This window comes from Candoia aspera, chromosome 1, assembly GCF_035149785.1.
Source record: "Candoia aspera isolate rCanAsp1 chromosome 1, rCanAsp1.hap2, whole genome shotgun sequence".
Taxonomy (NCBI): Eukaryota; Metazoa; Chordata; class Lepidosauria; order Squamata; family Boidae; genus Candoia; species Candoia aspera.
The window spans coordinates 191,332,800-191,359,801 of record NC_086153.1 but is presented as its reverse complement, the minus strand read 5'-3'; the positions used below and the strand labels follow the sequence as shown (position 1 = coordinate 191,359,801).

General features: G+C 40.0%; 1 protein-coding gene across 1 annotated transcript in view; it reads right to left on the bottom strand.

Moving 5' to 3' along the window:
• WIPF1 (WAS/WASL interacting protein family member 1) overlaps nt 1–27,002 on the bottom strand; it is a 76,290-nt gene that overhangs the window by 15,623 nt on the left and 33,665 nt on the right. The window contains exons 2-3 of the mRNA XM_063318155.1: nt 13,669–13,756; nt 3,123–3,252 (exon numbers count right to left, since the gene is read on the bottom strand). Of these exons, the coding sequence (XP_063174225.1) occupies nt 3,123–3,252; nt 13,669–13,719 (181 nt within the window). The 5' untranslated portion in view covers nt 13,720–13,756. The remainder of the gene's footprint in view (nt 1–3,122; nt 3,253–13,668; nt 13,757–27,002) is intronic.

The window sequence follows — 27,002 nt, the reverse complement described above, 5'->3', positions numbered from 1 at the left end:
TTTACAGAGGAGCTGAGGGTGCTGAAGAGGGTTAAGAGATGCCTAGAGAGCCGCTGGAGGAAGACGAAGACTGAATTTGACCGAACACAGGTAAAAGCCGCCATTAAGGCCTACCTTGTGGCGATAAAAGCGGCGAAATGTCAATATTTCTCCGCTCTTATTGTATCTGCAGAATGCCGCCCGACGGCCCTGTTTAAGATCACTCGATCCCTTTTGGGGAAGGTGGGTTCAGTGACCCACCTACAGGGCCATGCAGAGGAATTTGCTGAGCATCTGCAGGACAAAATCGCTCGGATCCGCTCCAAGTTGGACTCCAGGCGTGAGGCGTGGTCTGGAGAGATACCAGGGGAACAGGCTTTCCGAGTTATCTGGGAGCAGTTTGATCCTGTTGGACCTGAGGAAGTGGACAGGATCCTACGGACAGTAAATGCCACCACATGCCATCTAGACCCGTGTCCCTCCTGGCTAGTAAAAGCAGGCCGGGAGGTCACATGTGGTTGGGTCCATGCGATGGTTAATACATCCTTGGGAGAGGAGGTGTTTCCAGTGGCCTTTAAAGAGGCATTGGTACACCCCCTCCTCAAGAAGTCATCGCTGGACCCTACTGTTCTGGACAATTTTCGTCCAGTCTCCCACCTCCCCTTTTTAGGGAAGGTGGTTGAGAAAGTGGTGGCTTTGCAGCTCCAGAGGGTCCTGAAGGATACAGATTATCTAGACCCCTTTCAGTCAGGTTTCAGGCCCGGTTATGGGATGGAAACGGCATTGGTCGCACTTATAGATGATCTCTGGCGGGAGTGGGATGGAGGCAGTGCATCCATCCTCGCTCTCCTTGATCTCTCAGCGGCTTTCGATACCATCGACCATGGTATCCTTTTGGGGCGGCTCAGGGAGTTGGAGGTGGGCGGCATAGTCTTACACTGGTTCACCTCCTTCCTCCAGGGCCGACCCCAGTCGGTGTTGACAGGGGAGGAGAGATCGGCCCCGCGGCCCCTTGTGGGGTGCCACAGGGATCAGTACTCTCCCCTCTCCTTTTTAACATCTACATGAAACCACTGGGTGAGATCATCTGTCACCATGGGATGAGGTATCATCAGTATGCTGATGATACTCAATTGTATATCTCCATCCTGGGTGAAATAGGTGATGCCGTGACCACCCTCTCCAAGTGTCTGGGGGCTGTGGGGGCCTGGATGGGGAACAACAGGCTTCAACTGAACCCTGGTAAGACTGAGTGGCTGTGGGTTAATGGTTCTTTTGTATCTGGGACATTAACATCTCTGGTTCTGGATGGGGTTGCACTGCCCCAGACAGACCTGGTGTGTAACTTGGGGGTCCTCCTGGACTCACGGCTCCTGCTCGAAGAGCAGGTGGCAGCCATGGCCAGGAGAGCCTTTGTGCAGCTACGTGCTGTGCACCAGTTACGCCCCTTCCTGGACCAGGAGGCCCTTCGAACAGTCACTCATGCCCTTGTTATCTCTCAGATAGACTATTGCAATGCGCTCTACATGGGGCTACCCTTGAAAAGTATCCGGAAGCTTCAGCTGGTCCTGAATGCAGCGATGCGAGCTGTTTTTGGTACCCCCAGAAGGGCACATGTGACACCACTGCTGCGTGAGCTGCATTGGGTACCAGTTTGCTTCTGGGTCCAATTCAAGGTGTTGGTTATTACCTTTAAAGCCCTACATGGCATGGGACCAGGTTACCTGAGGGACCGCCTCTTCCCCATTATATCAACCTGTCCCACCCAATCGTGCAGAGGGAGCATGCTACAGACCCCGTCTGTAAAAGAATTTCATCTGGCGGGGTCCAGGAAGCGGGCCTTCTCTGCAGTCGCTCCCGCCCTGTGGAACATGCTGCCCCCAGAGGTGAGATTGGCCCCATCGCTCCTGGCCTTTCGGCAGAGTCTGAAAACCTGGTTCTGCCCCCTCGCTTGGGGTGGAGAGGGGAATAGAGTTACATGGGGATGGTTGTTATAGACCACTCCTCCCACACGTGGACTGTTTTAGATCTTTCATCGCTTGGATTTTTATTCTTTATTTTTATTTCTATTTATAGTATTTTTATTGTATTTTATTATTCTGATGGTTTTAATCATTTGTTGTAAACCACCCAGAGGCCTCCGATGGGAGGAGATGAGCAGGGATAAATTAGATAGATAGATAAATAAATAAATAAATAAAATTTGTATCTCATCTTTTTTTTTCTTCTTTTAAAGAAAGCTTGATTCTGTTTATCTCTGGTGAGATTGGTCTGTCCTCTAAGGGGAGAGGAATGGTTGGAACCTCCAGATGCACAACTAGAAGCTATATACTGAGGAGGTTACTATACAGAAATTATTTCAGGTTTTAAATGTTTGATATTTTACTCACTAGAAAGACAAAAGTATTGTGAATATAGAGACTGCAGGCTCAGACTCTCACAGGCAGCTACTCTGCCAATCCAGACATCTCCATCCACATCTTGATAAAGGAGGGATACTCTTTTTGTCAGTCAGACATAGGGAGATAACCTAGTCCCTCCTTCTAATTCAGGGCATAACAATTTTTTTTGTTTCTTTTTAAAACCAAAGCAGAAGGTACTGAATGTTGAGGCTGAGAAATGAAGGCACTAACACTGTTCTTCAGCGCTCAGATTAAAGATTGGCATTTCCAATGAAAAAGGAAGTCCAAGAAACTGAATCAGATAGAATATCTGATTCTAAGAGAATTCTATTTCTGAAGGAATAGGTAGCAAGTCTAGGGTGGAATCTGCATTAGAGCTGTGTTGTTTGTTTCCCTCTGCTGCTCAAATTTCCTGTCTGTTTTCTTTTTCTGTATAAACTCAGTATTTCAGATTTTTATACATATCTTCATTTGTGCATGACTAATATTCCTTTTTTAGACTCTTTACGTCTTGGAGTAAGAAGTCCCTCTCGAACCCCTTTTTTAAAAAAAAAATTATCAAAGGTTAGGGAGAGAACACCAGGTGACACATCCCCTGGGAGACAGATGGCAGCAGAGACTCTCCCAAAGCAGGAGGCAGGGCCAGGACAAGAAGACCCAGAGGGCCTCAGGGAAGGAAGATTAGAGACCTCCAGAGTTCAAGCCCCAGGCTCAGCCATTCCACTAGATGGATATACTTACTATCAAGAATTGGGGCGCTCCTATCATTGGTGACAGCTGTCTTCAGCTTTTTCCCTTTGGTGATATCTGACAATAAAGCATTTCGTCCTGCCTGCTCTGATTTGTTCAAAGAAGGCTTCTCTGTGTTTGCCTGCAAAGTCAAGATACTAGATATTAGATAGAACAAGGATAGGAGCACTCAAATCAGAATATTCCTTCTTTGATGTAGATAGCAGCATTTCTTTCTCACATTAGAGCTTCACGATTCCCTATAAAGCTTTATTGTTTGCACATGCATGAAACTTTTAGCTAGATCAGATTTTACCCCCTTCAAATTACAACTCTATGAGATCTGAATTAAACGTATACAACAGCTCCAACATTCTGACTGATATCAACAGTGCTACCTAGCGTACCTACACTCTATCAGTACTGCCTGGGGATGGGGAATGTGTACCTCATGTTGTTGAACTACAGTTCCTAGCATCCATCAGCCCTGGCCCTGCTAGCTAGGACTTCTGAGAGTTAAAGTTCAGCTATATCTGAAAGGCTGTAGGTTCCTCATCCCACAATATCCTTGGGTTTTGATCCAACCCATGTTCCTAGTTCAACTACCTTGATTTCTGATCCAACCCATGGTCCATGACTCAGTTCAATCCACTGCAGTGGGAATGTCCTAGAGGTCCAAACCTGTATTAGCTAATTTATAATTGGCTGCTTCACTCAATTACATCAGATACGGATTCTTCATCAGTCAAACTATGCTTCCTTTCAGGGAACAGCTAAGCTTCCACCCATCAATATTGAATTCCTACATGTATGTGGGATATCATTCCAGGTGCTCATCTGCTTTGATATTATGGAAATCAGGTTATCAAAACTCAAACACTCCCTCAAAACCATTTCTTCAGCAAAGAATTCTGCATGTATTTGAAACCCATGATATTGTTCAAGCACATAAAGATTGCCTTCCTCCATTGCTATCCACTGAGCACAAGTATACATAGAAAGATTCTGTAAAATGTTATATCCTCTGGCATTAGAGAAATTGGATTAAAAATTTCTTTCCTCTTATTCATTTTAGGGAGAGATCCTTAAAACTATTATCCCTTCCCCAAATCCATGCAGCCTTGAGTCATGGTTGCTAATTTAAAGTAGTAGTAAGTTAAAACTAAAGATTTATTTGAGTCAAGCTTAACTCTGGAATGACCTCATGTCATTTTTCTTGGTAGCAAGCAATAGAGGAGAAGTTTGGCAAGCCTCACTCCAAAAATATTCAATTTTTGACATTCTTTTTATTTTCCTGTGCTTGTATTTCTTACCATGACACCACAAATGTGTCACTTCAAAATGAATGTTTTGAGTGAGGTTTGTCAAACAATGTGTGTGTGTGCACGCATGCTTGTGCCTGAAGAGGGGTATGAAGAGGGGTTGCACCAGTAATTTATTTCAAAAACAGTATTGTAATGAGAGAATTTGGCAAGGTGATGGTTTGGGGGAAAAAAGCAAAGGATGAATACATGTAAAAGGATAAAGAAAAATGGTATTTAAAAATTCTTTCCAGCAAATATTTTTCAGCACCATGGTTGATGGGGCAACAGTCTGATGGCAGGATCACTCTTAGTGTGTCAATGGGGGGATAAGCCAGGCTTGGCATCAGCCACCAACCCAATGCCAAGCCTGGCTTATCCACACACCAAATTTTTGCTTTTCAGAAGGTTACATATAGATATGAGACAGTTGCATTGTACATTTGGTGATTTAGAGAAAGCATTATAATAAATGAATAGGCTTGAATAATGAAATGTTTTGTACAAATATGCAGTTGAAGATAAGTTGCTGTGTGTGGGAAGAGCAGTGCGTAATGCAGGTAAAACACAGAGGAGAATAAATTGAATTTGAACAAATGGCTCAACCCTGAGCAGCGTGAAAGACAAGATGAGTTATATCCTCCTGATAGATTAATTCATATTATGGCTAAATGTATACCTTTTCTAAATTTTAAAACTTCATTGATTTTCAAAGTTTAATTAAAATACAAAATATAGAGTACAGAAAAGATAGAATACAGAACTAAAGAAAAAAAAGAAAAACTATAGAAGTGCAGAAATAGATAGAAAACATAAAAGGAAAGTGACTTCCGACCTTCTCCAACACAGATATAAAAGCCATTAAAAGTTAATCTCTTGCTATTTAAACATTTAGTAACAATATTTCTCTAAAATCAAACCATTTAATCATCAAAACCCAAAATCAGAACTTCATTTTTTTCTGTTACAAGCAAATAGTCCAAAAGTGGCTTCCAAATAGAAACAAATCCAGTTACAGTATTTTCTTTTACCAATGCTGTCAGTTTAGCCATTTGCACCAGTTCCATTGATTTAACCATCCATTCTTCCATTGTAGGAATGTGTGGATCTTTCCATCTCTGAGCATATAAAAGTCTTGCTGCTGTTATCATATATAAAAACAAAGCCCCACACTGCTTCTCAAGCTGCTTCTCCATCAAACCCAGAAGAAACAGTTCTGGGTTCCAGTGTATATCCACTTTAAGAATCTTTTGAATCGTAACACATATCTGGTCCCAGGATTTCTTACTCTTCTCACATGTCCACCAAAGATGGCTAAATGTATACTCATGCTCATGGTGACATTAGGCTGGTGTGGGATGGGGACATGAATGTATATGCATTTTTGTATGATGATGATACTGTGTAGGTGATTAAGAACTCAGAGGATTTGCAGCAAGCATAAAATAGATCCTATGATGCAAAAAGAAATGGGGGTCTAAAAATGAATGTATCAAAGACCAAGGCAGTTGTCTTTACCAATCGAAGCTCAGGGTTGAACTGTGGAGTCCTTGGTGCTCTCTGAGTCTTGTTGTTTTCTTGCAGACGTTTCATTGCCAGACTAGGCAACATCTTCAGTGCAAACAGGGAGTGGGCCTTGCTCTCAGTTTATATACCTTGGGTTGCCCTGCTTGTGTTGGTAGGGGTGTTGTTCTCTCCTTGGGAGTTCTTTGATTGGGCTGTTGTTTGCTGCTTGGTTGATTGACTGAGTTAATAGTTCCTTGATTAGGGTGTATTGTGCTGTTTGATGGTTCATCTGGTATTAATCCTAGTGTTGATTTTTGCATATCTGGGTGTTGATTGCTGGCAAGGGAGTGTCCTGGTCTTTTGGCTTTTCTATTGTCTCTTTTGAATGGTATGTAAATGTTGTTTACCTCTATGTATCTGTTGATGGCTGCTTTGTCTGAGTGCCAGGCTTCCAGGAATTCTCTGGCGTTTTTGGATTTGGCTTGGTTTAGGATGCTCACAGTTTCTCAGTTGAAACTATGCTTGAGTCTGTCCATGTGTTGTGAGATTAAGGAGTTCTCATCGTGTCTTCTGACTGCTAGTTGGTGTTCGTGGATGGGCTCTGCTAGTCTTCTGCCTGCCTGTCCTACATAGTGGCTGTTACAGTCTTTGCACTGTATGTTGTAAATAACTCCTGTTTTTAATTCTTGGGCTATTGGGTCTTTTGGGTTACTTAATATGTTTTGAAGAGTTTTAATTGGTTTATGTGCTATGGTGATGTCATGCGGTTGTAACAGTCTGTTGGTGGTTTCTGAGATGTTTCTGATGTATGGCAGTGTTATCTCTTTCATAGCTTCTATTGGTTGGGTTGTAGTGGGTTGGGTGGTGAGGCACTTTTTGATGAAGTTGAGAGGGTATCCATTTTGCTGGAAGATGCTGTACAGATGATCTTTTTTCCTTTTTCTGGTGTTCTGGGTTGCCTCAGTATGTAAGTGCTCGTCTGAATAATGTTCTTACACAGCTTTTCTTGTGGGAGGTTGGATTGTTACTTTGGTAATGGAGCACTTGGTTGGTGTGGGTAGCTTTCCTGTAGATTTGTGTTTCTAACTTGCCATCATTTCCTCTACTGATGAGGATGTCCAGGAATAGTAGTGAGTTGTTTTCTTCCTCCCTTGTGAATATTATTCCATTAAAGATGTTGTTGATGGTTTTGTGAGTTTCTTCCAGTTGTTTCTTTTGTATTATGACGAAAGTGTCATCTACATACCGGATCCATACTTTGGGTTGTATGTGTGGGAGTGCTATCCTTTCCAGACACTGCGTTACAATCTCTGCTATAAGTCCTGAAATCGGTGATCCCATGGGTGTTCCTTTGATCTGCTGGTATATTTCTCCATCAAACTGAAAGTAGGTTGTAAGGCAGAGGTTGATGAGGTCCATTATCCTGGGTATTACCATTTTGGTGTATTTGGCTAAGTCAGGTGTGTTGCGGAGAACTGCAGCCATGGATTCTTTCACCAGTGCCAGGTCTATGGAATCAACAGGTCAATCAAAGAACTCCCAACGAGAGAACAACACCCCCACAACACAAGCAGGGCAAGTCACTGTATATAAACTGAGAGCAAGGCTCACTCCCTCTTTGCACTGAAGATGTGGCCTAGCCTGGCAATGAAACGTCTGCAAGAAAACAACAAGGCTCAGAGAGCACCAAGGACTCCGCAGTTGTCTTTAACCATAAAAATTGAATGAACAATTGTCAAGTGATACATAAATAGAGAAAAACTAGAGGAAGTGGGTGAATTTATGCACCTTGTCAGAAAGTTTTCTAAAGATGCAGGGGGAATAATAAAGGCAGGATTTTAAAAAATCTAAAAACAGGTGGACAAATGTTAAGGTATTCAAATGGTAGAAAGGGTGTGTGTAATCAATATGTCTCTTATTGCAAGGAATGGAAGAAGCAAAAATGGCTGTGCATAAGAGTGAGCTTCGAAGTGAGCGCTGAGTATGTCAAGAGAAATATAAAATTAAGCTGAATGCAGTAGAAATGGGCTACTTAAAAGTGTGTGCACTAAACCAAGAAGAGATAGAGTCAAGAATGAATGGGTGAAGAATAAATATAGGATGAATACGAGATTGAAAGAAGGTCATATGGAGAATTAGGAGGATTCAAATGCAAACATACAAGAAGGCATATAGATTGAGATTGAGTCATATTGGGAATGAGCTAATAAGATCCTCAAAAAGGAGAGGTGAGAAAAATAATAAAAAAATGCTGAGCTGCTGAGCTTGCCGATCAGAAGGTCGGCGGTTCGAATCTGCGTGACGGGGTGAGCTCCCGTTGCTAGTCCCAGCTCCTGCCAACCTAGCAGTTTGAAAACATGCAAATGTGAGTAGATTAATAGGTACCGCTTCAGTGGGCAGGTAACGGTGTTCCATGTAGTCATGCCGGCCACATGACCAGGGAAGTGTCTACAGACAATCGCCGGCTCTTCGGCTTTGAAATGGAGATGAGCACCGTCCCCTAGAGTCGGACATGACTGGACTTAATGTCAAGGGAAGCCTTTACCTATAAAGTGGTATATGGACATGGTGGAAGGAAGGACAGAAATATATGGAGTGATATAGTGAATTGTATTGGTGTAAACTAGATTTAATTAGATTTCCTTTCCTCTTATGTCATGCCTTCAATTTAGTTGGCTTACTATTTCTTAGTCTTTTTCTGTGCTTTGGTGTATAGTATAATGTTGCTTGCCCAGAATGGGAATACCTGTAGAGTGATCAGTATTTATGAGTGAGAAACTCAGCTATTTAACTAACTCTGGAAATTTCCTTTCCTGAAGTAAAATACACATAGTATAAATGGCAGGTATGCAGCCTCTAAACATTCAGTAAGCATTCCGTAAAAAGTTGGATAAGTCCAGACTTGTCATGCATCCATCTCTGAATGTCTAGGGACTTAAGTGAAAGCAGACATTCAAATTCTATTATAAATAAGCCTGTAAGGAAGAAACACTTTTTAAATTTGCTATTTTGGAAGGACATGCACACACACAGTTTGTACAAAGAGACTAATTTTCTATAAGCTAACACTTATAGATTAGTGGATAATCTCATAGGATTTCCTGGCTTTATTTGTAGAGGAATAAAATTGTTGATTACAATACTTTTTACTAAAACCACTTGAAAGTTTTTCATCTGCCAGTTCAAACAGTTTCATAGCTATTTCCAATTTTACAAACTTGCAACCTATGTTTAAAATCTGCTGTGTACTGCTAGAAAATCTGAACTGTATTTTCTTACCAGAAATACAAGCTTAAAATAAAATTTAACATAAAAACAAGAAAATATTTGCAAGAGCAAGATGAAGCATCTTAAGTTTTCCCAGATGTCTCAAAAGCTGATTCATGTTTGTTCAAAATTTAACTGAAGAAGCATATTTTAACCCCTGCCATCATCTCCCGTTCCCAAAGTAAATCTTGTGCAATATTCTTACATTTTGTTTCTGTGTTAAATTTCTATGATACTTACCCTAAATTTAAGATGAAGATTAGACAGAAAAAAACTCATCTGCCTCCTTTACTATATTCTCTGTGAACATAAGAACCCTGCCATTTTAAAGGTATATTATTTGGGGGGGAAACTAGTCTTCTGTTCAGGTAAGTACACTACCGGACTTCTTTCCAACACTTTGTAGGCATTAAAATAATGTGAAGAGTAGGGAGTGAAAACATTTTAAAAGTTGGGATTTGTTTCTGTCAGGTTCATTAATATTTAATCTGAAGTCATGGATCATTCTCTGATATTTCCTGTTTCTCACTAACCATAATGTGATGAGATATTTACAGTAGGAGACTATGATGAATGCTTAATGTCCAGACCATAAACCATGATTGGAGGCATGTTTCTGATTCTGATTTGGAGGGCAAATGTTAGTAATAATTTGGTGACTTACAAATGGGCTGGGTTCATACATACTAAGTCATTATGTGGGATTTGCAAACATGGTGCCTCTCTTGCTGTAAATCCAGGTAGTCCTTGGTCAACAACAATAATTGGGACTGGGAAGTCTGTCATTAACTGACACAGTCGTAAAGCGTGATGTCACATGACTGCGCCAACTTACAGCAGTTCCAGTTATGGTCATTAAGTGAATCCTGTGTAGTCATTAAGCACGACATCATGTAGTTGCCTTTTGTGACCTCCTGCCGGCTTACCCACTGACTTTGCTTTTCAGAAGCTGGCAGTGAAGGTCGCAAATGGTGATCACGTGACCACAGGACACTGTGACTGTTGTAATTGTGAGCCGGTTGCCAAGTGCCGAAATTGCAATCACGTGACAGTGGGGATGCTGCAATGGCTGCAGCTTTGAGGACTGGTCGTAAGTCTCCTCATTCAGTGCCATCGTAACTTTAAAAGGTCCCTGAACAAATGGCTGTTAACTGAGGACTACCTGTATATTGCAGTGCTGCAAAAGCAAAAGTAAAAAGGTGCTTCTGAGCATTCAGGAGTGTGTACATATTGTAGCATCTTTCTGCAACTCTTTAACTAAACATGGCTTTTCCCAGGATCATGCTGCAGCTATAGAGGCCACCCCATCTCCCCCCAAACCACAACTGTTTTAAAGAATTGCACTCAGGTGCCGTGTGAGCACCCCCACATTCTTCAAAGCATTTTTGTTTTTTGCCTTTGAATCTAAAGGGTTGCACATACACCTGCCCAAAGCAAAACATCAGTTCTAGCCTCATCTTTATTTCTGAGAATGTCTCTGACTCTGGGCCCTGTAAATTTTATTTCTTAGAAAATAATAATGAAGAGCAGCAGCCCAGTTTCTGTTCTGCAGTCTATTTGTCTGAAAACAAAGGTAAGCAGTAAGTAGCATCCTACAGTTGAAGGGAGATAGGTGTGTCAAGTTGCATTTGCTAAATTAGTACTGTGTAATTGATTATGTGCCCCGGTGTTGACTATTTTGTAAATCAGTAACCCTTCCCCCTAGCAACCATTTGGCCTCACATCATACTCTGAAGAGTCTAAACATGCCCACCAGACAAAAAAGGTTGTGGATGCCTGACTTAGCACATTCTACAAACCTAGCCAATTGTACCATGTTTAACGAGTTCAGCAAAACATGCTTAAGTAAATCATGGTATCCCATTTCAAGGGTAAACAGATAAATGGGAATGGAAAAGTAGTGGGTAAACTTGCTGAACATACCCACTCCTCCAAACCATACTCTGGAAATTTAGCGAGTAACTTAAACACTGCCCCAGCAGGACATGGAACTTACTACAGAGATGTTGCATTGCATGTGTCCCCATTCCATATCTCCATTTCCAGGGATTATCTCTGTATTAGCTTCTATAAATGTAGCATGATTTTAGCTAACTTGGGAGTAGTAGGGGGTATTTTTTGGTCTTTTCCCAAAGAAAAGCCAGTTTAGTGCCACTGCAGGACATTCATCCCATGCTATGATTTATTTTAACCATTGCATGGCTGAGCACATCTGCTAAGCCAGGATTTTTTCCCAACAAAGCCTTGTTGAGAAAGCTTAGTGGCCTGGTTTGCATATCATATTAAACCCAAACAAACAAACAAAACATACTATGCCGTGATGTATGAACCAGGCTAGGAGTCACCTAAGGTCTACATCATAGTAGTATAATTTTTTATTATTGTATTTTTTTTCGGTATGTGCTTATATATAACCGCAGTAGAAGACCAAACCGTGTTCACGACAACCTCCCTGTGAGTAGCTGCGCAGAGAGAAAGAGAGAGAGTGAGGGTGAGTGCGCAACTGGCCCAAAGTCATCCAATCAATTTTCATGGGTGAGGGTGGATTCCCTGCTCCTATTCCAAAACCACAATCCCACACTGTCTCTCACTGTAAATCAGGACAACTCAGGAAAGGAAGGAAAATAAGCCTTTTGTGGCTAGACTCTGTACCCCAAAGGCACCTGGTATGCATTATAGTTTAAACCTCAATAGGTTTATTTATTTATCTTAGCAGAAAGAAGTACAAAAAAAAAAGAACAAAAGCCAAAAAAGAGAACTATATGAAAAACAACAAAACAACAGAAACCAACTTAGCAGTAAACAACAAAGCCAACAAAAAGGGCAAAACAATCCCTATATATCACATATTTATATATAGTCTAAAACATGCTCCATTTTCTGCAGCCGGCTTATGAGGTAAGTGGCTGGGAGTCAAGGGATATCATCTAAACTCATACTCATAACACAGCCTTTTATGGGCAAAAAGCTTGACCGAGCCTCATTTCTTAATCAATTTTTGGATTATTTTTTATGGTTCTGGAAAGATTAAGACCCTTCAGATCAGCAAGTTTTTACTGTATTCACTGGGTGAGTTGCCTTCTCCTTGGAGAAAGAATTTTTAAATACGATTTTAAAAGTTTTGGAAAAATATCAGTTTTTTGGATTAAACAGCAAAAGGGTGCCTAGAGTATGGGTTTTGGAAAGTTAACAATGGAATAAGGATCCAGATGGACTTGGAATTATAGTTTTAAATTAATTAGAAGAATTCTTCCTGTGGGAAATGGTGATGGTTTGGGTTTTTTTTAAGGGGAAACATGATAATGGGACCTTGAAGGTTTGACACTAGAGGGAGCTAAAAACTTGGTTGTATAGCTTTGAATATTGGTCTTCAAAATTACTTGATTATGATAGATAGATCACGTGTTAATGAAGTCACAGAAGAACAAGCTACATCAGATAAGTTTGAAATTTGACTGTGGATTTAAATGTGTCAAGCAGTGGATAAGGATAAGGATGTACGGGATATACAAACTAAACTGGAGGATGCTTCATTGCTTAAAGGAGATGTACAATTACTAAACCAGAAAACCGATTTCTCTTACTGGATGTACAAAAGAGGTCTGTTAAAGTTTTGAAAGATTCTTGGGACAAAAAAAAGGTGATCAGAAATCAGGTTCTGGGACTATATTTGAAGGGGTTAAACATTAAGATTGTTAAAAGTACAGGGAAGAAATACAGGGCTGGCTTATTCGATCAAGGTTAAAATAGAAAATTAGTTACATCTGGTTCTCCTTACTGGACTTTTGCTGAAAAAGAACGAACGAGGTTTTTGGATTTTGTTTTTTAGTTAAGAAAAGAGTTATGAGGTGAAGAGTTATGGGGTGAAGAGAGTATATGTTGTATTAAGAGATGGTGATAAGCTATTAAAATTGTTTTTACTTGCTGGGATAAAGGGGGAAGTTATAAGTTATCTTATTTTTCTTTATTTTTCTTTTTTACACTTTTTTTCTGTATTTTTCTTTTTGTATTTCTGTATTTTTTGTAGTTTGTTATGCCTTGGACTGCAAGAAGATCAAACCAGTCCATCCTCCAGGAAATAAAGCCAGACTGCTCACTTGAGGGAACGATATTAAAGGCAAAACTGAAATACTTTGGCCACATAATGAGAAGACAGGACACCCTGGAGAAGATGCTGATGCTAGGGAGAGTGGAAGGCAAAAGGAAGAGGGGCCGACCAAGGGCAAGATGGATGGATGATATTCTAGAGGTGACGGACGCATCCCTGGGGGATCTGCGGGTGTTGACGACCGACAGGAAGCTCTGGCGTGGGCTGGTCCATGAAGTCACGAAGAGTCGGAAGCAACGAAACGAATAAACAACAAATTATATTTGTAAATCTTAATAAAATTATTTGGAAAAAAAATGCTTCATTTTCACAGGACAAGCTAGGATGGTCAGGCTTTGTCTCTCTTCCATTAAAAGTTTTTAAAGTTGCAACTTACCAGAGAAAATGTTGGTGGAGGTGGTGGAGCTGGAGGAGGTGGAACAGGCATCTTCTAGACTTGGATCTCTCCTTTGTTGCAATGAAACCTGTTGGGGCAATACAAACCACCCATACAGTTAAAAACTGAGCCAGGTTCTTCATGAGTGGCTGGTCAATTACTACAGCCCCCCTTTCCCCATTAGCAATTGATAATAAATCAATTACTGTAGTTTTTAAAGAACAAAAGATCTGGAGTAACTAAAAATCCAGTTAATCCATTTAGGTTTTTAACTCAGAGAAACAGGATGCTATGGAACAGAGGAAGTCAAGGTAAGATAAAGGCAGAGGGGTCTGTTTGCATGCCAGTGTTTCAAGGAGTGAGATTCTAGGTCACCTCTCCTGTTTGGACCAAGACATCTACTATGGGAGAAATCTAGATTCAAACATCCCTATTCAGCTATGATGCTCCTTGAAGGTTAGTCTCAAATTCTCAGCCTAATCTACTTCACAAGTTTGTCATGAAGTTAAAATTCAGAGAAGGGAAGAAAAATGATGTTTTCCAGAGTCCCTTGGGAATTCCAGAGTTCCTTGGGAGAAGAGCAAGATAAGAACAGGAGAAAAGAAAAACGTGCCAAGGAACCAAGGAAGTAACCCAAAACAACCACAAACTTAAAGGCAGCTTCATCCTTTTTATTATTCCTCCACCAGTGCTCTTAAGAACTGGATGCCTAAGCTTCAGAGCCAACAGCTAGAGCTGCTTCCCACAAGAAAAACATTTAAGGGTACCTCAGACATGTAAAAACTTAAGAAATGAGAGATATTTTTGAGTGAAGGCACATGAGAGTTCATATTCTTTTATAATAATAATATTAATGTTTTAATTGTAGAGTGTTTTTTGTAATTACTGTGTTTTATGGTACACATTTTGTGAGATGGGCAGCATGTGAATATGACAAATAAATAAATATTCCAGAAGGCCTGGATGCTGTGTGCTCTTGGGGAACGGACAGAACATATGCATGCATTAAATATTTCCAACACTGAATATTCAGGGACTGGCTACAGTCTATTCCCATCTCTTCCAAAGAGAATACAGTAGACTCTCAGTTAACTGGAACTCAAGCAACCGGCACTCTCAAGCAACCAGCACAAAAATCAAACTGGAAAAAACCCGGCACTCTCAAGCAACCGGCAAAAAAAATCCGTATCTCTCTGCTGCCATCTGGTGGGTATTAGGGTTTAATAGTAACTCTCAAGCAACCAGAAATTACATTTATCTGGCATCTACCAATCCTGGTTAACTGAGAGTCTACTGTATTGTAAAAAGTTGCAGAAAGAAAGAAAGTTCGAACTGCAACTTGAAAAGTAGAAAGCTGTGTGTGTGTGTGTGTGTGTGTGTGTTGTAAATAAAACATGTTCTAGATCAGTGTTTCTGAACCTCAGCAACTTTAAGATATGTGGAGTTCAAGTCACAGAATTCCCTATGCTGGCTGGGGAATTCTGGGAGTTGAAGTCCACACATCTTAAAGTTGCTGAGGTTCAGAAGCACTGATCTAGGTGGTATCAAGCAGGTCGTCCCCTTCTCTGGGGCTGGCCATAAGGAACGAGTAAACAAGACTTTCAGTCCAACACTGGCATTCTGAACTGTTATTGGGAGGGGCAGTACTGGAAAGAAATGCATCATTTCTCTTGGCTGCACCTTACAGCCACTTCATACGTTATTCTTATGTCTTATAATTGCACAGAAGAATTTTCAGGTCCCAAAATTTACTTCTCTGAAAGGAAATGCATGAGAAAATGGTGTTGATGAGGAAAGCCATGTATCAGCCCCCATCATCCTGTTACTAAGATTTGATCAGCAATTTGATCAATATGAAATTTTAATCCTGTTTGAAATGTAGGTATTATCTGACCCAGTTAGGTCTGTTGCATATTTTCTCTTTCCTAACAACAGAAAAAGTTAACCTAAGAGTTAGCCTGATTTGCAATACTGTAGTGGTTTGCTCTACAGTCGCATTTTCTCATTCTTACACTAAAACTTTAACAACACTTCCATCAATTAATATCAGCTGAAGTTCTGAATATTTTAGAATTGTACATTTTGCTATCAATCTTCCCTGCAGAAAAAGAGACAGTGTTTTTTCCGCAACCATTTTACATCTAAATGTGAAAATTGCAAAGTGTAAAGTTAAATTTGTTTCACTTCCTGTTAATAGGAAAATTAGTTCTTGCAGCAAACCACAATCTTTTTAACTACGAGTTTCAGGGTTTTTTTTCCACAGCTGCAATAGTTTGTTGAATTCATAACCTACAGCCAACAAATCCTGACAAAACATTTCTAGCTGCTCAAATATAACTATTTATGTTATCTATCTATCTATCTATCTATCTATCTATCTATCTATCTATCTATCTATCTATCTATCTATCTATCTATCTATCTAATTTGTCCCCGCCCATCTCCTCCCATCGGGGGACTCTGGGCAGTTATCCTGAGGTGGCGGCAGCTGATATAAATGCAATAACCAGAAGCATATCAGATTGATTATGCTTAGAGTTCCTATGAGGATTAAACAAACTAAATGTAATTTTTTAAGGATGCATTTTAAAATGCATAAAGCATTTTAAGGAATCTTAAAAATTCATCATGTACTGTCAGCCTTGCCAGGTAGACCAGACAGAGAACACCACCAGATAGGCTAATTCTACTTTATTGCAAAGCTACATTAACAGAATCTTGCAAGTCTGAAAGTACAATTCTCCTGCCGTCATCTTTACAGCCTGAGAAACTAGGGGGGTCCCTTCTGAGCCTCCTGCCCCACCCACTATCCAGCTGCAGGGTGTGATGACCATTTCCTAGGCAGCATCTCTTTGCCCGTCTGCCAAGATCCTTCCAACATCCATGTACCAGTAATTTCAACTGCAAGCTTCTGCAGGCTACCCAAATGTCCATTTAGCATTTTGTTTAATGTAGCAGCTGTTCTGAGCCCAGAAATGGTATTAAACATACTGTGATTCCTATTGACCAAACATGATCCACCTGGCTTTGACAGGCTCTATTCCTCTGATCAGACAATTTATATAAATTATGTCATTAGGTTTAGTTTATGTCACTTATGTGATTACACAATGAAGCAAATGATGTCAGTTGATCCAAATGACATATATTCACACCCCCTTCCCTCAAATAGCCTGTTACATAGAAATTTCACTGTATCTGGACAGAAACCCACTGAAAATGTGGGAAAAAATTACAGTTTTTGTCCCTAAGGCTTCCTTTCCTTTCTTGGGCCTTTTGTTGTCATAACAACGCTTGGAGCAACTTTTAGATATTTAGCATAACTGAAAACACAAAATTTATAAATAATATAAAACAATATAATCTGCAGCACATGCCTTTTTTTTTTTAAAGGCTTTCACACCTCTAAAACCCCTTCAACTAGTCAGGTCCAAGGCCTGTCAGAACAGAAATGCAACCTCAGACCTCCATGAAAAATCAGTGAAACAAAAACTACAGGTAGTCCTTGTTTAGTGACAATTGGGACTGGCAACTTGGTCATTAAGTGAAGTGGTCACTAAGTGAAACCACAACTGTGCTTATGATCTTACTTCAGCTTTCCTTTGCTTTACAGAGCGGAGAATGTCATAAATGTGAAGATTGATTGTAAAGTTACTTTTTCATCAACATCGTAATTATGAATGGCTGCTAAACAAGGCAGTTGCTAAACAAGGACTACCTGTATAGGCAGTTTCACAGGTGCCTATGTGATCAGCAATGATGTTGTACCTGAAAATGTTGAACAGCAGCTTAATTATTTAAGATCAGTCTTTAAAATACCAAGAGCTAGCCAAGCTGGATGGCCAACAACCAGATATCCATTAGATGACAGCAAAGATTACCCTCAAACTCTTAACTCTTTGTCGCTGTCAAGGATTGTCTGAATCTGGCAATAGGATAGGATAGTTTACAAACATCTCTCTTTCTAGCATGCTTGCAAATCTCCTTGCAATCCCTTTGCCATCAGGACAAGGCGCCATGACCCAGAATTGCAGGGTATGTAGATGACACGTACTGAATCAGCTATTTTAAACCAGTCATTTAAAAAATGCTTAAATTTAGACAGAAGACAGAAGTGGAGAACTCATTTCCTGAATGATTAGTCTCCAAATAGAGAAAGAGGAATACTGGCAAGCCTAATAGAAGATTTGGGGGCAGGTTGAGAGATGGGGATTAAATCATTAGTTTAAGACTTGGCATTCTCCCAAGAGCTCCATTTTTGGTCCCAGGCATAATACATCGCAAAGCAAACTTGTATGGCCAACTGAAGCTGTGCAGTATGCAAATATCCACACATGGTAAGGAAGGAAGGAAGGAAAGAAAGAAGAAAACAATAATGTTGAACAATTATCAGATTATTTAAACACCATAAGCAAGTGTGTTATCTCTTTAAAAAGGGGAAGTTGGTAAAATGAAATAAGCAGTTTAAAAAAGGAAAAGGCAGACTGGGGATGCACTTTTGAAAATCTGTGGGGTAATCTGGAGACAGGATGATCTGGAAGAGGGTCAAAAAAGTCAAAATGGGGGGTAAAACACACACCCAAGCATCACAGCTTCAATCACATGGTCATGCCTGCCAGAGAAGACTGGCCATGCAATTAAGATGGCCAGCCTTGACTTTAGTTCTGTATACCACTTAATGTGGTATAGCAGGCATCCTGAAACCCTCAAAGTGTTTTGGACCACAACATTCACATCGCTTGCCATTGGCCATGCAGGCTGGGACTGGTAGGAAATGAACTCTAAAACATCTGGAGAAACCTAGGTTGCCTACACTGGAATTAGGTACATCTTTCTTTAAATGCCTTCAATCATGAAACTTATGGTTAGTCTCACTCATATAACCATGCTCACAGACCTAGAGGATTTTTACACTGAAGAAAATTATAACATGGTATCTTTAATTTTGGTTTACCGTGACACGTGAATCCAGTCGTTACAGTCTATAGGCCATGGTTTATGGCTTAGCATTATTTGGCTTGGTCAATAAACCATGGTTAAGACAAACAAAAGCTTTGTGCAATATATGAACCCACCCACCCACATGCAATCCGCCTCTGTCTCTTTCTGACTCTCTATTCCTAACCTACCTGTTTGGTTTGTGTAAGAATAGCATATGGGACAAAGGGAGAATAAAAGGGCAAAAAATTAAAGATTTGTTTTATATATACACGTATCCCCACTCCAACTGCTAGAAACAAGAGATGTAGAACAAGGAAAATAAGCAGGCTACATATCAAGAAACATTATCTATTCCTTAACCTCTGGAAAGCTCAGATTTTACACATAGAATATTGAGTCACAAAGAAGTTTTTGTTTGAACCTGCAATTTAGGCCAGGCTAAAAATTATAATTAAGATGCTGATTATGTTTTATTTATTTAAGACATATATAGTCCAACAAATTCCCTGGGCAGCTCACAAATATTTAAAGTTACAGAGAAACAAATTAAAACAAAACATGTTGAAATACTACAATATAAAAGAGTAGTATTAAAAGCAATCAGTAGAAATAAGAAAAATACAGAACACAGGAAGCCCTTACCCAAGACCTTTGCTGTTAGTTCAGTAACATCCCAATACTTTGTCCGTTCTCTGATGCCAAGTAGCTTTTTGTGGCTGTTTCTTTAATTGGACTTTTACGTATCTTAACTCACTATTGGGTTTCAAACTCCGTATTTTTATTGTAGAAAGTCATACTGAGGAACAATTATGCAATCCCCCAACATAAATATTATCCTTAGATAAAACTGATTAAAATGTTTTATGTAGAATGTTAATTTTCTAGAGTTATATTCAGTTTATAACATTTTGATGGAGGTTTGGCTTGGATTATTCAACAGAATGACGAGCCCCAATCCTGTGTTTGCTTAGTGCATCTAAAGTTGTCATTAACAGTCATCTACAATCTGTTGCCCTCCAGCTTTGTTGAATGTCAACTCTCAAAATAGTCATGCTGGTAAAGGATTATGGGAGTTGAAGCCCAACACAACTGATGGTTGGAAAAGTTGACACACAGTTTACATTTAAGGAACTAATTTTTGTCATTAGAAATGCATTATGCCTCCACAATCAGATGGGGAAAGGGATTTCTAACATACATTAATTTTTGTTAGCACAGTAGTTGTTAAGCTGAATATTAAGAAGAATATCTGCTGACAATCAGAACTAAAGGTGGTCTCATGCTGAAGTCTTCAAGCTGAGGTTGGATAGCCATCTCCTGGGGGATACTCTAAGACTGGATTTCCTGGATGGAGCAGAGAGATAGACCACATGTGCTCTACAGTTTATGATTCTGTGAAAAGGTAGTTCAAGAAGTCTTTTGATGTTTAATGGATGTAAAATTAGCATAGATTGGGGCTTACAGGGCAAGACAGCCTATGCAGAGTACTATTAAATGACAGAGCCACTTATTTTCATGGAAAATCAAAACAGCAGCACCGAAGAGAGTGGTGGGACATACAGTTTACATTTAGGGAACCAATACAGTTTTTATTACTATCAAGAGCATACTTTGCCCTCTTGCAAAAAATAACTCCTGCAGCTACAGCAAGTGAACCAAAGCAGACCAACAACCTCTCCAGATAGATTCCAATTGTGAACATATCTGAACTGGGGACATCAAATTAAAGTACAAATCTCTCTTCTGTACAGTACAGGACTTCATAGTTTTAAAGAGAGCATCGTATTCAGGTTGCCCCATCAGATGACCTTCAGATAATCAGGCAAGGTGCTTACAGGTCTCCACAGGCTCCACATAATTTCCATGGCTGTTCCCCAGCCTTACTGCCCCATCCAACATTTTTTACATTTTTTTTTTTTGCAGGGCAAACATCTCAATGAGATGGCACAGAGCATTTGTGGATATGGGTTAGTTTGTTTTCTGATAAATAGCTGTTCGTAAATGGTCATACCTATTGTGGCAGCTGTTTTATGAGTATAATGAGATGTTCTCAAAATTTCAAATGTGTTCTTGACCCCCAACCCCCCCCCCCATTTGCCTACCTCTCTCATACATTCTTTGACGTATAGATGTATTAGAAGGTAGGAAAAGCACAGGAACTAATCCAAACCCACACACATACACGTTCACAGTGTTGTGCTGCCAACTAAAGTGATATTTATGTTACAGTGCAAATTAAATAGATCATTTAGGCTTATCTTTCCAATAGAAAAGTATCTTATCTCTACTCTGGGTGTGCACATCTTAATTACAAAAATATGTTAACAGTCTAATATACATTTATTTACAGAGCTCCTTTTTAACTGCTTCAGTCACTCCCTTATCCATACAGTTACTAAACTTAATCACTGAGTTTTGCTTTCCTCTCAGTTTCTTGATCCCAGCCTTTTTTAAGTTAAAGAGAAAGAAGAGAGAGAGAGAAAATCTTTTCTGAGACCTCTTGGTAAGCTTGATTACTCAACTCTGCCCCATTATTCCTGGGATATCCTTCCAACATAGGACCATTTCTCCATCTTCCCATCTTTCACCAGCTAACCTGCTTCATAGATCTTCTTTCCTGATTTAGCTTACTCCTGCTGGGATTATCTGTTGCACATCCCTCCTTCCTCTGGTGATCTTCTCTCCAACTCCGCTGCCTTCTTTCCTTCAGCTTTTCTCCCTTGGTGCATGAACAGCACCTCCAATCCACACCGGAACACAAACAAAAAACGAAACTATTTTGCCTGACAAATCTGCTCCTTATCAATCTTGTCCTAGAAGATAGATATGCTTGCTTACAGATATCTTAATTAAACCAAGAACCTTCTAGCTGCCTATGTGACATTTTTTATATCTGGCAAGAAAATAAAAATCTAAACTTGAGACAAAATACGACACTTAATCATGGCAGCTCACCCTGCCACAGAGTGCAGAAGTAAACTTATTCATGGTTAAAAAACAAAAACTTAGGACCATTTGTTTAGCAACCATTCAAAGTAACAACAGCACTGGGAAATGTGACTTATGACCGGTCCTCACACTTATGACTGTCACAGCATCCCTGCAGTCACGTGATCAAAATCCAGGTGCTTGGCAACCAGCATGTATTTACAACAGTTGCAGTGTCCTGGGGTCACATGATCGCCATTTGTGACTTTCCCAGCTGGCTTCTGATAAGCAAATTCAATGGGGGAAGTCAGATTCACTTAATGACCACATGACTCACTTAATGAACATGGTGATTCACTTAATGACTGCAGCAAAAAAGGTCATGAAATCAGGCACGACTCATTTAACGACTGCCTCACTTAGTGATGGAAGTTCCAGTCCTAATTGTGGTCATAAGATGAAGACTATCTGTGATTGGATTGGCAGGAATTGATAAGCTATTCTTCTGCTTTATTTCTATTTCCTAACGGTATGATCCAACTGTGTTTTCCTCCTTATCATTTCCAACATTGGCATTCTAGTTTCCAACCACAAGCAGCACATCTTGTTTGCATGTTCTGTCAATTTCAGACTGAACTTGATCATAAAACTTATCTACCTTCTGCATCAGTGGTTGGAATATAACTGTTATATTAAAGGTTGTCTTTGAAGTTTAATTAATATTAATCAGTCATTGATTGCACTGAACTCAAAGACTGTCTTTGCTACAGTAGTCATCAATGATTTCATTCTACTGGGATCAACGATCAATGCCAAGGGAAGTAGTAACCAAGAAATCAAATGGCATACTGCGCTGGGAAAATCTGCCATCAAAGACCTATCTAAAGTTTTTAGAAGTACAGTAAAGACATCAGTTTAAAAACAAAGGTCCGTCTGACTCACGCCATGGTCTTTTCAATTGCCACATATGCCTGTAAAAGTTGGACATTAAAAAAGGAAGATAGAAGAAGAATTGAAGCATTCGAATTGTGGTGTTGGTGAAGATTATTGAAAATACCACGGACTGCCAGAAGAACAAACAAATCAGTTTTAGAAGAAATACAACCAGAATGTTCCCTAGAGGCAAAGATAACTAGGCTTAGACTTTCATTCATTCCTGACATTGTCAGGAAAGACCAATGGCTTGAAAAGGACATCATGTTTGGTAAAGTCGAGGGCCAGCAGAAAAGAGGAAGACCTTCAATGCAAAGGATTGATACAATTACCGCAACAATGGATGCAAACATTGGAACAGTCAGGCACATGGCGCAAGACCGAACAGCATTTCGTTCTGTTCTACATAGGGTCGCCATGAGTCATACACGACTCGACGGCAACTAACTAACAGCAGCAACATCCTATATTATTTCTATGAGAGCAATAATGTCCCTTGTTTTTTGTAACCTGAGTAACAAACAGAATAAACTTCTGACCAAAAGTGTCCAATCCCAGTACATTTTAATTTTGTGATGCCTAAGATCTCAACGTGTAGACAATTCATCTCATCTTTCACTGTGTTGAAATTTCTCATGTTCATGCTTCTTATGCTCCTTGTAGACACAGTGTACCTGGGCCTTAGCAGAGACTTCAGCAGAGTGTCTTATGATATTCTCCCTTGATAAATCGTTAAAATATGGACTAGTTAATGCTACAGTAGATGGATTCAGAATTGCCTAGACGACCACATCCAAAGACTGCTCATTAATGGCTCCAGTTCAGCTTGGAGGGAAGCACTGAGTGCCACAAGATTCTGTACTGGGCTCAGTCCTGTTCAACATTTTTGGCAATTGGATAATGGAGTTGAGGGGTTTATCTATATTCCATACAGATCTACACACATGGAGGGTTTGGCATTTTCCCTTCCCCATTATAGTTTTGTCGGCTTTTTGTTTTCCAGTGGCTGTGGGCTGCAAGACAGTGATGCTAAGATATCACTGAAAGGGGCAGGTCTGACTTCCAATTTCTTTTCACATTATTTGTGTGTGTGTGTGTGTGTGTTTTATAACCAAACTCCCATTTTTGCACTTGGAAGGATGAAACTGAAACGTTCTTTCTTACTTGGCTGCAGAACACCACACTGCCACTTAGTCAGCCACCAAATTGCGGTGGCATGAACTTGGGGCTCCAGGCTTGGAAGTATCCTGCCACCTTAGGCCACAGGCCATCTACTCCTAACAAATGGCAAAAAGATAGAAGATTAATGCTAGGAAGGATCACCAGCCACAGAGCTTGTATTTTCTTTGCAACCAAGTTTTCTTGGACCTGAAAGATCCACAGCCAGCCTGTTTGTGAAATCTGTGATGTTAATGTCCTGTCCAAGTGGATGACAATTCTGGATGCTTAACAGAAGAGTATGCTATAGCTCAGGAACCATGGGAAATACATATTTTGAATCCCTTTCCCTTGTACAGTGGTGCTCCAAGGGCCGCGCTTTATGATCTCTGCAGAACCAGAGAGGTCTAAACATTAGCAAAGCGGCAGAATGGCAGTTGTGGCAAGCAACAGTGTGGTGCAAAGGGTGCTCTTTGAACCCTTGTGAGTCCCAGAGCAAGCATGGCTGCCAATTCAATCTTTGGGGCACAGAACCTACTCAGGCCCCAGAGTATGCGCAGCCATGAGCAACAGCCTAATGCTAAGCCGACTGATCTCAAGCCCCACTGATTTTGGTAGAACTCACTTCCTAGGTGTGATGTTTTAGGATGAAGACTACATACTGATGTTGCACATACTGAAATCATATTAGCTATGTAAACTACTCATCCACCCACAATTCAGGAAGCATGTAGGTAGAATTCTATTTACATGAAAAAAATATGCATATTTTACTCATCGGGGGAAGAGTTAAGGGCAACCAGCCACCACTGTTGTTATTTCACTCTTCTTGGCATGGCTTTGCAAAGGGGAAGTGGTGCTTGGACCAGCTCTGGAAAACAGTTCTGAAAAGTATTTTCAGCTGTAAGAGCACTGAATGGTGGATAGAAGGGAAGCTGCAGAGTGGAAGCCTCTATATACTCTGGCCCCTACCCTACATTCAGGGCTAGAAGATTTACAGTAACTATATTAACTACCTTCTGTATTAATCAACACACTGTTTAACCATTTTAATTTTATTGTTAAATTCCTACCTCATCTTTCTGTTTATTCCAGTGTTGAAGGCATCTTACAGGAATAGAAAATCCAAATTATAAAGTGGAACAAAATTAACACAAGTAAAAGCAATATAGAAATAATGTTAGCAAAAGTTTTAACTAATGGTAAGAGATTAAATTTGTACAATAAGCATTCATATCTGTGTTGGAGAAGGTCAGAAGTCACCTTCTTCTTATATTTTCCTCCTATTTCTGCACTTCCTTAGTTTTTCTTTTTTCTTTAGTTCTGTATTCAAGCTTTTCTGTATTCTGTATTTTGTATTTTAATTTTACTCTGAAATTTTAATAAAGTTCTTATAAAAGAATACTACTAAAAGCAATATGAAAAGCACTCATTAAAATAACTAAGAACAAACAGCCTGGTGAAGGAGGTATGTTTTTACTATCTTTCCGAATACTGGGAGAGTGAGCACCAGCTGCATCTCTTTAGGGATGGGACCATTTTCCATAATCTGGGAGCCCATGGGGCACGGTCATTTCCTCGCACACCTGATATCTGGTCTTCTAGCGGAAGGGACATCTTCAGAAAGATAAACCAAGCCTGCTAAATTCACAGGATACTTCTTTGCAAACATTTACAAAATAACAACAAACTCAGTGCTGAAGCTGAACCCAGTTTTATGAGTTAAGGAAGATTTTAATATGAAATTGTGTCCTTGGCTGACCCTGCAGTGGTTACAGGCTATTGGCTGGAGAAAAATCATGCAAGCTTCAGAAACTTTTTTCCCCAGAATAGTTCCAAAAATCTTGCCAGTTCTTTGGAATAACTGTCACTGAAGGAGGATTTTGCTTACGAAAGCAGGACAAAGCATTCAAGTTTTTTTTTCTTTTGTAGTCAAATTGCTATGTGATTCTTGTTGCAATTATATTCTGATTCCATATGCAGCCCAATAAAAGGGAGCAGCACATCTAGGAAACATTTGGGTTTCCAGCACAAAATTGTTAGGAATAAAAAGTCCCTAAGCAAGGGAACAATCTGAAAATTAGGTGGTCAGCCCTAATGTACCTACAACTGCTTTCCACCAAGCTTTGATTGTTTTGGCAATGTAATTTACAGAGTAGGAAAAGTATTTGCTGCTTCTGCTAAAATAGTGGGAGTCAGAAATCTTCAATAATTAGTACAATTCCATTCTACTTTCAGTTTACCCTTGCTTAAGGTTTTTGGCACTAGGTTTATGCATGCACACCACCCAGTGAAGATTCAGAGTGCTCAGTGGGCATGGAAGGCTCATACCGGAGGAAGGAACTCACTATGGAGGTAATAGAACGGGGTATCTTGAAAGAAGGTTTCTGAGCTAGAACACTTCTCCATTCTGCAACATGTTTTTATTTGCTTTTATTAACCAACTGTTCAGTAAATAGAAGAGGAATATTCCCTTTAAAGGTAGGTTTGAAAAATGCTTTGGTTTGAACAAATGCAGATTACTGATCTTTTGAAAATCACTTTGGTGGGGCTGTTTTGACCTTTCTTTTTCTGCCTGGAGCTGTGAATTGTGATGGCTGCTACAACTGGGCTGAACATTTCTGGGCAACCACTAAATGGCAGCAAAATATTGTAGTCGTCATCTGGATTTTTGTAGCATAGATACATATGTCTATCAATGGTGCTTCTATCCACTCTAAATCAAGGATGTGCTCCAAGTCAGCCAAATTGTTCTAGGACCTGAAAATGCCTACTGATAACATCAGCTACATATGATTTATTTCTAGCATTACATTTAGGACTAATTTTTTATCAGCCCAAACTATTCAGTTTTTATCATCAAAATGTGTTTCAGTTAAACTATGTTTCATACTTACCCCATGCCATTCATTTTAATCCTTTTACTTTTTCCTAATGCCTACTTTTACATTTGCTTTGTACTGGTTAATGATCACCATATTTATTTGATTTTGGTAATGCCGGTGCTGCCAGAAATCAGTCCTTTGTCCCCCCACACTGGTAATACTTTTAGATTTCTTTAAACTGAAGCAATTTAACTCCCTATCTTCTGTAGCTACTGAATGATACTAACTGGGTTTAAATACATATTGTCCTTAACGTTAGATTGAGAATCAATGTGGTGAGTGGTTTAGGTGTTGGACTAGGAGTGGGTAGACCAGGTTCTAGCCTTCCCTTAGGAGGCCTTCCCATGGAAGCCAGCTGGGTTACTTTGGGCCTGTCACTCTCTCTCAGGCTAGCCTGGGAAGTCAAAAAACAACCAGATGGTAACCCTTCTGCAGGGTGACCAAGGAAACTGCATGGCCCTGTCCAGGAAGTGATCAGGAATCAAGATT